The 15,812-nt window shown below is 39.1% G+C and overlaps 1 protein-coding gene and 1 long non-coding RNA gene across 2 annotated transcripts in view; one reads left to right on the plus strand and one right to left on the minus strand.

The window, feature by feature from the left end:
- Window positions 1-2,067: 2,067 nt before the first annotated feature.
- The window catches only part of LOC112145772 (CTTNBP2 N-terminal-like protein), a 14,595-nt gene continuing 850 nt past the window's right edge, over window positions 2,068-15,812 (minus strand). The window contains exons 2-7 of the mRNA XM_024271213.2: window positions 12,622-12,726; window positions 5,592-5,816; window positions 5,305-5,412; window positions 5,000-5,188; window positions 3,597-3,767; window positions 2,068-3,505 (exon numbers count right to left, since the gene is read on the minus strand). Coding sequence (XP_024126981.2) covers window positions 2,585-3,505; window positions 3,597-3,767; window positions 5,000-5,188; window positions 5,305-5,412; window positions 5,592-5,816; window positions 12,622-12,726 — 1,719 coding nt within the window. The 3' untranslated portion in view covers window positions 2,068-2,584. The remainder of the gene's footprint in view (window positions 3,506-3,596; window positions 3,768-4,999; window positions 5,189-5,304; window positions 5,413-5,591; window positions 5,817-12,621; window positions 12,727-15,812) is intronic.
- On the plus strand, window positions 6,277-8,993 carry LOC118598777. The gene is made up of 2 exons (XR_004947908.1): window positions 6,277-6,695; window positions 7,284-8,993. It is a non-coding gene; the product is annotated as an uncharacterized LOC118598777 (long non-coding RNA).

The raw sequence follows: 15,812 nt of genomic DNA on the forward strand, positions 1-15,812 counted from the left end.
TTTTTCCATTTCACCAAAGAGCTTTTATAGTTTGTGCAACGCGCCACAAACAGCAGCATCTGTTCTTACAGTTCTTTCAGTTTTTGAGTGAAGCTGCAAAACTACAAAAAGTATAAATGTTTCCTCAGATTTGCTGTTGATGCTCAATTCTTATACTGTACTTTTACTTACACTTTAAATTTCAATGTTGAATAGTTTCTTCTTGTAGGTTCTAAACATGAAGATTGGGGTCAGAAACCTTTAATGCTGAAATAGACATTTAGTTCAGTTTTTTAATCACCATAAACCAGCACCGTTTAGAAAAATACTTTATATTTCTGTGACCATTCACTCATAACATTTAGATTTTAAATGTTTACCATGATTGACTTTAAGTGCTTTATTTTTCTATGTATAACTTTTTTTTTTGCTTTAAGCAGCAACACATACAAGTTCCTTTCAAAATAAAACACACCCTGTCTTAAATAAGATCCTCCTGCTGCAGCAGATTTACTTAACGTAAAAATAACAGAAAAGCCAAATCAAATCTAACATTTTCAATTATTCTGGCTTTTACGCATCTTCATCATTTTTCTCCTTTTACTATTAAATATAAAAACGACAACTTTGATGTAGAATACTTTTACTTTTAAATCTAAACATGTAAATGTAAAAGAACTTTGCAGTAGGGTCATAAAAAGAGCTGCTCAACACCAGCTACAAAGTGATCAAATACCGCCCCCTAGAGGACACTAAAAGCAGCAAAGTTTCTTTCATGTATTTTTTTGTTCAGATGGTGGCTTAAACTTGACTTTTTCTTTCATGAGCTATCGTTAGTTATCTTTAGGATTGTCTAAGGCAGAGGTCTGCAACCTGAGGCTCTGGAACCACATGCAGGCTGCTCTTTGGCTTTGAAGAAAATTTATGTTTATATTTTTAACATGTCAGATAGCCTTAAAGTGATGGTAACAAGTTCAATCTACTGTCAGTGTGGTTTATAATCAGAGCAACATTATCTTATAGAATTTACATGCATAGATTTTAAAATAATTTGGATTCTAAACTAATGTTGTCATGTTTTTATTCACTAGTAAAAGAAGAAAAAGGATGAAGGAACACTAAAGTCAATAATAAAAATAATCTCATGTTTTTTTGCATTTAGTGTAAATCTGCAGCTGGAGGATCTGATTAAACACAGGAAGTTTTATTTTGAAAGGAACTTGAATATGAAAAAAAGGAGAAAAAAGACAAAAATTAAATGTGTTATATGTGGAATAACTCAGTTGCAGAGAACATTTCAAAGCCATATTTTATAAATAAATGGCTTCATGGCAACAAAAAAACCCCATAAAGTGTATTTTGCTAATTTTGTTAAACTTGAATGTGAGCTTAAAATGCTAATTCAATTATAAAATGTCTAAACTGTCTAGAAAAAAAGTGAATTTGCAAAAAAGTTAACATTTAAGGGATGATATTGGGGGGATTCTGTGGTTTTACTTAACATAAGGTGATCTGATGAGCATGTTTGTTTGCTTCACATTAACTTTATCACTAACTCTTGTGTTTTTATTACAATTGGAAATGCATAAACAACAAACAAAAAGAAAAACAATGCCTGACGTATTTTTAATAAATAAATAATTAACTTTCCAGTCTTTACTCAAAGCAGAAATGAATGAAACCAATTATATCCGATCATCTTTTAAATAGTTTCTGCAGAGCGGCCGGAGTTCATTAGATATTCACCTCTGAGTTGTGGGCGGGACCGTTGGTGTGGAGTAACCCCGCCCCCTCCCTGTCATTCAACTATGTATGTGTTCTCCCACTAGCTTACAGCACCTCACAACCTCAAGCTAACATTAGCGATGCAACAAAAATGATGACCAATATTGGTGCCATCCAGATGTAGTTTTGAGTCAGGTCCAGTTCAGACGAGGACAATGAAGACGTTCATGGACCTATTTGTTGGCCTGCCATAGTAGTTTCTACATCACAAATGCAAACTTTTTAAAACATTTTTTCTTTCATTTCCTCCTCATTCACAAGGATTTGAAAAAAATAAATACTCAGAAATACAATTTTAGGATTAGTTTTCTTTATAAATGTCTTCCATTATCAGAAAAATGCCACAAGAACATGTTAAAAACAGAAAAAAACATTTCCATCGGGGTGGGTTAACAGGTGGTTTCATAATGAATCAAAACACAGAAGACATGAAGTCATAAAACATCCTAAATCATAATCATTTAATGATATTGATCTTATGTAAAATAATAAGAAATACATTTATATAACCACACTGTTGGGTATGTGATCTACAACAACAAAGAAGAATCATGAATGTACATGGAGATCATGTAGCACACATTAGTCCAAAGATCTTTCACATCAACTATTTTAGCTTAGTTCTGTACCTACACTATAACTTTTACTAAGTAACATGAAATCATAGGAAATGTATTTTTTAAGACTACAATATATACAAGATTAATCAATGGCACCTTTTTACAGTCATTTGGTCTCTACACATTTCTAACATGATATGTCATCAAATACCAGCTGATCTCAGGAATAAACATTGAGCTACAATCTGATCACTGGAATGTTAGTTGGAGGAAACCACCATATCCAGTTCTAGGACCCCCTCCTGGGCGGAGGTGAGCCCACAGCTGCCTGACAGGGGGCTGGCAGACTTGGCCCCCACAGCGGGGGATAAGGGGGCCTGGACCAGACCTGGCTTCTTAGGAGGGATGGGTGGGGGGTTGCCCCTTTCCACTCTGGAAATGGTGGGGGAAGGAATCGGCTGAGGATTTGTCCCGGCAGCCCTGGCGGGGGCTGGAGACAGGGGTGCTGCCAGGCTGCGGTAGTCAGTACCGAAGGGGGAGTTGTTCTGGGAGGCGTGTTTTGCCGATGCGCTCTGCTGGACCGTGGTGAAACGGGACAGAACCTGAGTGACCGTGCTCCTCGCCATCTGCTTCACTGGGCTGGCCTCGGGGGAGGAGCCACAGGTTGTAGGAAGCGGGAGAGCGGGATGTCCGGCCGGGGATGGCGACTCGGGCTCGGCTGGGCTCTGGAACTTGTGGCGCGCCGCGTGAAAACGCTGGTTGATCCCAGCCTGGTACGGAGACTGGTACCCTCCAGGACCCGAGCTGCCCGGCGAGCGCTTGGCACAGGGAGAGGAAAAGGCGAGCATGGGGGAGGGCGTACTGGAGCCAGGGGGGGACATCTGTGAGTGATGAAGTGGAAAAGTGTCTGTTCCGTTCTGGAGGGACGTCTTCTCTGACGAAGCACTACTGGAATCATGGTAGCCATTGGTCTCCCCTGAACATCTGTGACTGTTGACGTGTTGCTGGTCGAGTGAGAGGTCTTCCTTACTGTCATTACCCATCATGCTCTCCACCAAACTGCTTCCTGGACAAACTCTTGAAGCCCATTCACTTTCCTCTGCCTCCACTGGAGTCATGTTGGTCCCTCTTAGTTCTGTAATCCCATGAGCCTCCTCCAACTTCTTCATCAGTTCTTTCACCTGATTGTAAAACAATTACAGCATCTCTAAGTTCACTTTTACTCTCTTGTACCAAGACTATATGAAAATATCATTTGAAATGAGTTCACACCTGTTGCTGCAGCTGACTACAGTGAGCTTCCTCCTTCTTCAGGCGAGAGCGGAGTTGTTCCCGTTCAGTGTCGAATTCAGCCAGCTGCTCCTCCACTCTGGCCTCCATGCGCAGAGCTCTCGCCCGCTCGTCCTCCAGCTCTTTCCTCAGGGAGTGACATGCCTCCTTCTCCTGCAAAAGGAACAATCTTTAGAACAGCAGCGACAGTAGAAACTTTACAAATGTGTTTCCTCACCACTTGTCTGAGTATTTGGATACTTGTAACAGCCCTACTTAGAGCAGCTCAAAATTCTAACATGCAAACACAGCTTGTTCATTTTGAGGAACAAATCTGCTGCTAATAAAAATGATCATAAATGTTTATGTTCTGTAGTTATGCAGAATAAATTAAAATGAATGAAATGAGACCTGAGTACCAAATAAAAGCACAAAGAAACACAAATAAGGATTAATGTGGAAATAAATGAAACAAGTTAAAACAGTGGGGTGATAAATCAGTGCATCATTTCGTTCTGAGGTAAATGGTTCATAGAGTGATGGAGACAAAACTGTTTTTTATTTATTTTTTTTGTTTGTTTTGGGACTGAAAATAACAAAAACATTTAAAAAAGTGGAAGTGATACTCCTCTAATGAAGTGCTCCCTCACCATATTGCGGAAACATGATATCATTTTAGTGCACGCTGTATTTTTACTGTACATTGTGTTCTGCATCCTGATTGGCTGTAGCCCTCGTCATTTAATCTCCTCCAAGCCATGTCTACTGAACAGAGTGCGTGCCTTTGTTTTCATTCTTTAAACTGGAATTATTTTTTATGAAGGCTTGAAATTTGAGAGTTTAAACGAGAGAGAAAAGTGTGAAAATGTTTGGCTTACAACGTGCATAAACTGTGTAGTGAGGAGTTTTATTGTCTTAAAACATCTATAAAAAAGCAAAACTAGAAAAGTTGCATTACCTGCGATTATGTTAGTGTGAATGCTTTTTGCTGAAAATGCTGAAGCAATTTAGGCTACTCTACTTGCTGAAGGGGTTTGGTGAAAATGCAAAAACTATTTGCAAATTGCTAAATTAGCTAAAAGACTTGAAATGTTGTTAAAGAACTATGAAACACTGCTGAAGTTGGCTTAAATTTCTGAATTTTTCTAAAATTTGTAGTAAGTTTGCTCAAAACGTGCCAAATTTACAAAAAACATGTAATGTGTTGCTTAAATATTAGATAAACTCCTATCCCCAAAACCTTAGTATGATGGTTTTGATGATGATGATATGTATGATGTAAACACTTGGAAGATAGAAATTGATTATATGTCTGTATTTATTGAGAGCTATTGAAAAAGTATGATATGGAAGATAAAAAACAAGCTTAAGTCAAGCAAATTGCCTGATTTGAAGAGTGTGGATACCTTGTCAAGCTTGTGGTTCAGCTCAGTGAGGAGGTGACCCTCCTCCAGAGCCCGGGCACTCGCCCATTTGCACTCTTTAGCCAGAGCACAGGACAGGTGTTTATGCTGAGCCCGCTCTTCCTCCAGCTGCTCAGTGACACGCCACTGTTCTTTCTCCAGCCTGCGGACCTGACTCCGTTCAAACTCCAGCTGTGGACACACAAACAAAAGGCTGCATCAACACACATGCCTGCTTTCTGCTTCACTAATCTCCCGTAAGTTTAATGTGGTTTACTTGGAACATGTTTTAGAGTGAATCTGGCTACCTGCTGTTGGAGACGCTCCCTGTCTTTTTCCAGGATGTAGGTGACATCATCTCCCTCAGCTGTGTCCTCTGCGTGCCTCCGCTTTTCTTCCTCCAGGTCTGCAATAACCTGAATAAAAGGGGCCCAGAGGGTTTGCTAGATTCAGTTTCTCACTTTAGTTTAGCTTCTACTACTAATCTGCAATGAGCACTGATGCCACATAATTAATACTAAATACTGTTAATAATAAATACTGTTGTCAAGAGTACAAATTGGTTGACTTTTTGTGTCTCAGCATCCAAACTCACCCTTCGGTGTCGGCTCTCAGCAGCAGCCAGCTGGGCCAGCATCTTTTCCTGCATTTTCCTGCAGTGGCTCACCACCATTTTCAGCACCACCAGAGGGTTAGATGTTGGAGAGGAACAGCCCTTGTTCTGTCCCATCAGCTCGCTGTCTCTTTGCAAGGCGTGGAAGGGGTCGCTGAGGTTGTACTTGCCGTAGTGCTCGTGGATGAACATGTGTTTGCATTGGGCCTGTAGACAAAAAAGACAGGAATCCACATTTATTCTACTTATTTATCCTTAATGGAGACTTTATTGTGTTTGATAAAAACACTGAGTCCTGTGATGTTTTTTTGCTTCCTTTTTCTTCACAAATTAGGTTTATTTCCAGTTCTAACGGAGCCATATTTCCTTCCCAAAAAGAACTTTACAATTTTGCGCCATGTAATTCTTAACGTTAGCTTTTGTATCATCAGTACACACTTTAACACAACTTTGATCGTCTTAAACCTGAGGTCTGCAACCCGAGGCTCTGAAGTCACATGTGGCTTTTTTGTATATGGGGAAAAAATCTCTTTGTATTTCTAAATTTCTAAATATTGTTTGTAAAGACCATGTCAGGAGTCGGTGCTCTGTCTCCCCCTCTGGTCACCGGCAGGAACCATCTCCAGAGTAATGACTGCACTACATCTCCCAGAAACCCCAGCGCACAGTTCCTAGATGCTACTCAGCTGTCCCCAATCTGACAATCTGCTTCTTGAGCAGGACACAGAGCCACACTCTGTGTGAAGGATTGTTTTGTGCCACTCTGCCTGCATTACTGAGGGTTTCTACCTGGACCTGATCTTCTGTCCCACTGAGCGTTTTTTTCCACACGTGTGTAGGCTGCTGGCATGTCAGTGCATCATTGCAGCCCAATGGAGGTCATAACAGGAATTTATTGTTTGAAAGAAGATTGTGAAACAAACAAACCAGCACCACAGCACCTAAACCCCAATCTGGTGCTCGGCTCCCTGCCTGCATTGGTGAGGCCTCCTCTGTCTTGAATACCTGGCAGATGCTAAATAAGTTAATTTGCCCCACCTGTCAGGTGAGCAGAATGTTAAGAAGAAACAGCAGCAGGACATAACGGTAAGCATAACCAGAATTAAGTTCCACTGGATTATAAAGCTGATTTTCAAGTTTTGAACAAATTCAAAGATTCTAAATGCACCTTATGGTTTAAACAATTCAGCTAGGGTTTTTTTTTTTTTTTAGCTCAGATTTAATTTTGGTTTGTTAGATTTATAAATTTCGGTCTGAGATGAACCACAAATGACACTATCTACAATTATATTTGCTCCATTTAGACTATGATGTATTTTATTTTGAAAGGAAATCTGTCAAAGGTTATAAACTGTTTAACATTTAGAAATTTCTCTTTGTTTCTTACTGATTTTAACTTGTGTCAAAAAAACAACAGTTTGCTCATCTTTGTCATGATCGTAACAAGAACCTAAATACACAGCAATGTGTTGTTTTTCTTAAAGGTAAAGTAATCAGTCAGAAATCAACCTGAACTGCTCTTTAAGTGGTGAAGGTTGCAGCCCTCTTGCCATAATCTGCAGTCACTTATCACCAATTATAAGATGAAATCAGACAGACTTTGTTCTTTCATTCCACTAGAAAGTGCTGGAGAAAAGAAGCAGCAACAGATGGTGTATGTCTGCCTATCTTTAGCAGGACAGCTGCTCCATGCTGGGCTTTGGCAGAGACAGACCTGGTCCGTTTAACTCTCGACAAAGGAGGGACACGAGCTGCGAGGCGTTTCAGGTGCGACAGATGCCTTCAGAGCCGTCGGGAAAAGGGGCTGACGTGTGAGAGAAATGGAGAAGTGCTGTAGCAAAAGCTCGTCTTGGTGGGGTTTCAACAAAGAAGGATCAAGAGATTAGAGAGAACTGGATCCTCTCTGGCAGGGTGAGGACAGAGCTCCTGATGACTGATACCAAGATTGCTGGAGAGGTTTAAAGTGTAATCAGGAGAGTGAGCAGACATCCAGCTCTTTCTTCTGTTCCCTCAAGACCTATGTTCATAGTTCATAGTTAAAATACTATTAGTCTTATTACTAGTTTGTTTTCAGAGGCAAATTTCCAGGTTATTTTGTCATTTTTTTCTGTGCAGCTCCTAAAGACAAAACTACAACTCATTTATGTGCATTAGACAACTGAGACTGTAGAAAAAAAAAAGTAATACGAAATTTTTAATTACAATCGAGTCTTGCATTCCTGTTGATGCTTTTTATTGAGAATAACTGAAAATGTACTTGCAGAGAGAAACAGAAACAAGACTCATAATTTCACTCTATAACTACAGCCAACAATTTGGCACATTGAAAACTAACTCAAGTGTAAAAATATGGACACACTGGGCATCTGATGCATAGTCAAGGATGTGCTAATCAATCCCAGGTTCTTGAACGCACATTCAGCCCAAAGTGTTCACACTGAACAAGCAGGGAGGGGCTTTTTCTCAGTGCGCAATGTCAATGTGTTAAAAATCTCACATTTCTCGCTCCAGGGTTTTGAAAGATTTGTCATTTCATTCGGGTTGGGCACAAATCATAGTTTTTAAATGTTCCTTTATGACCAGTTTTCAAACGGTTGGTACTTCTGTGAATGGAAGGGGACAAAATCCATACATCACTACTCAATAGGAGTCCCTGATTGGTCAACGTTCAGTCAGTTTAACTTGTAACGTGTATTCAGTGGCCATAGAGCACAAATATGGTCATAAAAACTGGCATTGCTACAAGTGACTGTGAGAGTTTTGAGCGTGGAAGCCCGAAAAACAGTTCCACACATTTATGTAGACTTTCCATTGGAAGTGGTTGCATGAACACTTCGCTTTACGAGGGACACCAATAGAGCTCCAAGCTCCTTAACCAAACCAGACCAAAGAAAATGTCCTGAAAGCCATTATTTAACCTATGTTCTCAGATTTAGGATTAAACAAATGACTGCTACAACTATATGCTATATGTGCCATACTGCATGAATCTTAATATTAACATGTTTGAATTAAAACTAAATTACTATTAGTTGTTAGGCTGCTAAAAGTTTGAAGCTGAGAAAAGTATTGTGCACTGGGGTTCTGTCCTTTATTCTCGTTTACTTTTACTCTCTATTTTTTATTATTTATTTTATTGAGTTCTCTATGCCTCTGTTTGGTGCAGTTCAATTCATGGGTTGTTCCTCTTTCCCAATGTGTGAAGGTGACCACAGGATCTTTAGCTTCAGAACAGCTTTAATGGGCATGTTCCAAAAATGTGTTTCCTACTTTTTTGCCTTTTCCGAAAGAACATTAAGTGTAAACTATGGCAAACGCTGAAATAAAAACCAATGGGTTACGGGTAAAAAATATTTTACATCATAAACAGGTTCTTTATCAACACAGACTGCTTCCCTTCGTTGTCTCTTTGGTTCTCTCATTTGGACTTTAATAAACAGATAGTTCCACAGCACAAGAAGAGGGGGATTTTCTCAGCACCAGTTAGTTACAGTTTAAGGGAGTGAAAAAGAAGGATTTCAGAAAACCTTCCTAACGTTGCTAGAGTCTCCGCCCCTGAATGTACCAGGGTTTATGCATAGAATCATACCATACATGTGCAGCACTCGTCTTTTAGGCTACACAGTCTAGCCTCATTATTCACGCTTTTTGTCTTTTGGCCACAGTTCCTGGCATCCTGCATGCTTTCGCATGGTGTGCCATGGCTGCCGTGGTTCCAGCTTATCTTCTGCTGACACATGCCTGGAGTCTTTCACATGAGCAATGGTGCCTACAAGACCTTTAAAACACAAAGAGGGTGACAAATACTTATCCTGCTCCGGAGCCCAGCACATTTTAAAGCTGCTCTCCCATGCTCATGCATGTAATTAATATTTTTTTTTGCTTGGAAAGACTGAAAACCGCCACGCAGCGCAGCCATTGAGAGGGAAAAAATGAATCAACAAATGCATTTTTATTGCACTTTATCCAATCAACTGATGACTGTCCATAAACAAACTCAGAGCAAGTCAATCACAGATTGCAAATAAGTGTCCTACAGAAGCTAAAGGTTTGACTCAGTCGCATCATGCTAATGCCATAGCTATTTCAAAGCTCATTTCCTATTTTAGTTGCTGCAAAACTCAAAGTGAGGTCTATTCCTTTCCCAAAAGTACCAGTAGATCACTACAGGGCTTTGTGTGCCAAACACAAGTGTTGCCAAAGAACAGCTTCCTTTTTAAAAACCACTGAGTTTGCAGCTGCAGAAGTGAGTCACAGGAGGAACAAAATACAGCAGATGGTCAGCATGCTACCAGTGGTTCTGCAGAATTAGATTTAAGATAGAAAACAGACTGTTATTGACCCAGTCTGACTCATCAAAGCCACAGATCAAACGTTTTTTAAGTGAAAACCAGCAGATTTTTATCTAGGTACCAAAAAAATTCAAATAAAATAGAAATGCTAAACATGATGTTGTTACTATGGTGACATGTGTTTATGTAAAGTCTTTCTCACATGACAGTCACACTGTAATGACACATCTGCTAGTAATTATGACTGTACTTCTCGAACTACTGTAGCCTTATTTGCAGAATCCAAGCCCAAAAACGGCAGAAACAGACAGGAATTACATCAAAGATTGGACATGTTTTATTGTAAATCAAATGACTGAGTGTATAGATTCTTCCAGTAAAAGTGAAAAGTGAGAAGGAAACATGTCGATATAACGTACAGTGCCAACATTTAAAGTGCAACTTCAATCATTGTTTTATCTATTATAAAAGCGTTTCCAGTAGGTTTTTTTTTAATTAGACTTATGCCGGTTTTAAAATTTTGAATTTAAAAAATGTGTTGTTTACTAGGACAGAGGTGTGTAACTTAACACTAAAGAGCCATTTGGTTCAGGTTCTTGTGGACCGAAACTCAGCGAGAACTGCAAAGTTTCACCTCAAGGTTAGAAAAATAAACTTTATGTTTTTTGTAGCCATTAAGCCATTCATTTATAATCTATAGCTTTGAAATGTTCTCTACAACAGAGTTTTTCTATATGTAACAAATTCAACTTCTTTCTCTTTTGACAGTAGCACCTTCAAGTTCCTTTCAAAATAAAACACTTCCTGTGTTTTAATAAGATCCTCCAGCTGCAGCAGATTTACTTTAATTAAAATGCAAGAAACATGAGATTTTCTATTGTTGACTTTTGGGTTCCTTCGTCCTTTTTCTTCTTTTACTAGTGAATAAAAACATGAGAACATTAGTTGAATCCAAATATTTTAAAATCTATACACGTGAATGCAGTAAGATAACATCGCTCTGATTATAAACCACTCTGACAGTAGATTTAACTTTTTACCATCATTTTAATAAGTTAGGCCAGGGGTCTGCAACCTTTAACAGTAAAATAGTCATTTTGGGCTCGTTTTCTACTGATCAAAACTTAGTAGGAGCTGCAAATTCTTATTTTGATACTGCTGTGCATTCATTACAATGTATTTTTTAATAATGTAAAATGAATTATGCTGCTTTTGTGGCGTGAATAAAAACTGAAAAATAAAAATAAAATAGCATTTCTCAACATGTGAAATTATGTTTTACGTTTGACAGAAGCTCGTGTGATTTCCTTTCAAAATAAAAGACGCCTTGTGCCAGACCGGATCGTCCCAGTGCAGCTCTGGACAACATGTACTACAAACTAATAAAGGATCAAACTTTTTAACCAAAGTTTTGCTTAGTATTTGCAATCTGTGTGTTCTGGAGGAAGCATAGAACAAACAAGACCTCTTCTATGTTTGCCCCTGATTCACATTATTTGAATAAATAAATATAAGAAATGCAATTTTTTAAGCTTAATTTTCTTCTATCATGAGATAAATGCCACAAGAATGTTAAAAATACCCCAATTTTAATCAGAGTGGCTCTTTAAGTGGAAACAAGTATCAACAGAGTAATACTTTACTTATTACCTACTTTGATGTGAAGGAAAACCTTACCACTAATCCCTTGATAAAATATATATATTTTACTTTTTGCAGTAAAAATTGCAATCCTGCAGGATAAAAAGACAAATAACTGGATAAAACTGGTACAAAAATGTGTGTTTTGTATTATTCTAAACCATTATGCTCTTAGAAGCATCCTGAAAAAGCTAGAGTCAGTCAATGGGTTAATGCTTGAACTGGAATGATGAATGAACCCCAGCCACATTTCCCTCAAAGCTCCAGTTAAGGCCAATGTTTATTTATGCACTCCTACTCTGGTGCGCATGGAGTCTTCAGACGCGCCGTGTGCTGTAACTCTTCTTGCCTTAGATGGCCAGATCACTGGGGAAATGGAGGAATGCGGCCCAGACACAACACATGAACGCTCTCTACTCCAACGGCTGCTGCTCCGCTTGATTCCCTCAATGGAACATTTAATACCGAGGCTGTGAACAGCGTCCAAGACCGTCATGACTGCAAAGTTTAAAAGTTTATGGTAATAGTGTAATATGGCGAGCTGTTGAAACCTTTCATATGGCTTTCATTAATTTTGCAGGAGTGTTTTTTTTAAAGAAAGTTGCTGTTTACTGGTTAACCATAAACCATATCAATAAATAAAGAAATTTGATAGTTAAAAAAACATGGTTACGATGAACAGAAGGTGGTTAAAAAGACTTGCACTAAATCAACTTTTTTGGTTGATAACCTCTGTAAATAAGACTTTAAAAATCCTGTTTGGTCCTTGCCACATTTTTGACCATTTAAAATGTTCATTTCCTGAATTGATGGTCTAAACCCCCCCCCCCCTTTTTTTTTTGCATTTTCCAAATCTGGGCTTAAAGTAAAATCAGCTTCCAACTAAAAAATGAATTTAAATAATCAAAAATCTTAAGGTTTAAAAGATATTTCTTCTAAAAAACAAAAAAGTGGAAGATTTTCAAATTATTTTGTGGCTAATTCAGGAGGTACAAAGCAGAAAATTCCATTTTCCGTGTGCAGAGTAGTACCATAAGATGAATGAACTACAGGAAGTCACCATCTGAAGTGGTGCGTACCTTAAGGGCTTCAATGACGAGGTCCCGGGCCTCCAGTTCTCCCTCCAGGATGCTGAAAAGCCTCAGCAACTCTGGCTTGCTCAGGTTCTCCATGTTCAGCTGTGACTGTGAGCGACAAAGAAAGAGGAAGACTGTTTTTTATTTATTATGATTACTTTAAAGAGTTTGCAACTTACATGAATCTCTGATCCACATACACAACCCCACACACCACCAACCAAACACACAACACAGGGGAACCCAGAAAAGCCATTAATCTTGCTTCATGGGGTTTCCCTTAGCAGCACAAAAACCTCTCAGGTATTTCGGTTTCTATTCCAACAAAGCGCCCCCCTTTCTTTATAAACTTCCACACTCAGACTAACTTGATTTATGAGCTTTCTTGCAGTTAAGTGTTTATCATGACAAGGAGTCTTTAAGCAAATTAGATGATTTTTTTTCCCTCCTTTAGGTGAACACCCTCAACGAAGTGCTATTTACGCTTTGAGGTTGCGCTAAATTACATTTCTGAGAAAAAAAAGTGCATTCTGCACATTTTCTCCTTAGGGCTGCGTGGGGAAAAGAAGTACGAGCTGATATGTTGACAGGGTACGCATTCAGTGAAAATAACGCAGCTTCTCAATCCCCTCGTTTTGTTTTGCTACAGGCAGTAATAAGCCCGGTGACAGTTTTTACGTTGGAAATGTTATGTGGTCTTCTTTGTAGTCTCTGCACTGTAATCTCACAGCTGCACCGCTTCTGCCCTGCGGTGAACAACATCCCAAACCTCCGAGTAAACCAACCCAGCCAGCACATGCAGGCCTCTCTTTAAAACGGAGATCAAAGCTGTCAGTGTTACTACTGAGCATCCCATTCAGATGAGAGGGCCAGATCGTCAACACCACTCTGATATAGCACTAAATAGCAAGCATGTCCTCTAGCTTGAATCCCAGAGATGCTATTTCTGTGGCTGAAGCAGCTTCTGTTGGGCTGCGATTAACACCTGGAGTAACATTTGCCCGGCGGGCCCCTTATGGTCACCACAGCTTTCCACACCACGAAGTCTTCAGGAGAGAACCGCGTCCCAGAGGAAGCTCCTGCTTTCCAAATCCTCTACAGAACGTCAGCAATGATTAACTTTAATTCGCTTCTTTGCACAGAAGTGAAACGAGGAACGAGCGCGCATCCTCTGTGTTTTTAGTTCTGCCCTTGAGCGGCTCTCACGGTTTGCGGCTTCACCACAGGAGCAGAGAAAGGCCAATTAAATTACAGCATCTTTGCATTCTCTTGATTTTTGGTTTACAGGCTTGCTCGCTAATTTCACAGGCCGCTGTAATTGCTGGGGGAAGTGTGCAGCGAGAGCTGTTGGCCTCCCGAAGTCCACGCTTGCTGTCATAGTTATTTGGATTCTCATCATCGCTCTAATGATATTCCACCCAACTCTCCAACTGGAGTTGGTAATTACATAGGAACACAAACATGGCCTGATGATAGCATGGGAAGCAGAAAGATTCCCACATGCTCGCCAAGCTCAACTTGTGATGACGAAAGCCCTGTCCCCCATAATCCTTTTATCCCTGTTTGCTTTAAGCTTGAGAGGCCGTGTGGTTCATCTGCAGCAACTAAACACCGTAAATGCACGCAGACACTTTTACTGAAGAGGAGGGAAAAATATATTTAATGAGCAACAACTTTTTTTCAATGTTAGGGGAACTAAAGTCCAACTCCAACCATGTTTCGATCTATTTTACAAGGATTTTGATTGTGTTGCTTTTAAGGCAAAAATAAAAAAAACTTAGCACATAGTTTCTGCAAAGCGGCAGGAGTTCATTAGAAATTGACCTCTGTTGACGCCCAACTTCCTGATTTTTTTTTTTTGCACTCTACTGCTAGCTTTTAGCCCCTCACAACCCCAATCAAACATTACCAGTCTGCAAGTGGATGGAGCGGAGAATGGAGCTTGTGGCTTGCCGTAGTAGCTTCTTCATCACACCTCCAAGCTTTTTCCAAATGCATTTTTTTGTGTGCTCCTGATTCACAATGATTTTAATAAAGAAATATTTAGATTCTATCTTAAGCTTAGTTCTCTTTACATATGTCAAGGAATTGGCCGGTATTATTTTTTCAGACCATACAAATAACCGATATTTCTCTTGCAACTGTGACCGATTGCCGATATTTGCCAATATTGATATTTAAGTGTCTACAAAACAAGTGTCAAATGCAAGGCCAAATCCGGCCCGCCAGATGGTTCAATCTCACCCAGTTGTGAAGAGAAAAAAAATTAATGGATGCTAAAAAAAGTATGTTTCTAGCCCATTCCTGTGGCGAGTTCTGGTTCTTTAAAAAAATGACAGAAATATGCAATTCTACCACTAGGGGGAGAAAAGGAAAAGCAAAGCAGGTACAGCACTTCTTTGCAAGGGCGTGCCACATATGGGTTTGATGCAAAAATTAAGCTTTTTAAATTATTTTTTCTTTGTAAAATGCATCTTATTTGTAAGTCATTGGTCTCCGTGAATGAATGTGTAATAATGTGATTAGGCTACTCGGTTGGTTTAGGCATTTTTTTCCAACTGAGAAAAATACAAAACAAAACAACAACAAAGTGACAGATAACAAGTTGACCAAAGGTTATTTTGCTTTTATGTTACTGATCTGGCCCGCTTGAGATCAGATGGATTGAATTTGGTCCATGAACCAAAATGAGTTTGACATCCCTGGTCCACAAAAACATTGAGTTTAGTAGGGCTGCCACGATTAGTCGACTAATTGACGACTAATTGCCTAGTAAAAATTGTTTGTTGTTACTTTATACTATATGGAGTCAGTGTAGTAACGTTGAACAAAGTTGTGAGCATTCAGCACCAAAAAAAAAAAAAAGTTTTTTATATTTGTATGAGTGAGACAAAAACGTTATCTTTTGTGAAAATAGCTAACCGTTTCAGATCCCGACCTCGTTTGATTAAATCTTGTTTTAATACTGGAAACTAATGAAGGACAGAGGCTGCATGATTCATTAAAAGTTTAATAAACTATCATACTCATTTTCTTTATTTGTGGTTAGTTTAAATATAATTATGGTTAAGATGTGTGTTTTACATCCACTTTGCACATAACCCAATTAGTTGACTAATTGGAAAAAATGATCGTAATAATTAGTCAACTGTATTAGGAATAATATCAAAAATAAAGTGTATCTGAAAACAGTC

This window comes from Oryzias melastigma, linkage group LG5 (genome assembly GCF_002922805.2).
Source record: "Oryzias melastigma strain HK-1 linkage group LG5, ASM292280v2, whole genome shotgun sequence".
In the NCBI taxonomy this organism is placed as follows: domain Eukaryota; kingdom Metazoa; phylum Chordata; class Actinopteri; order Beloniformes; family Adrianichthyidae; genus Oryzias; species Oryzias melastigma.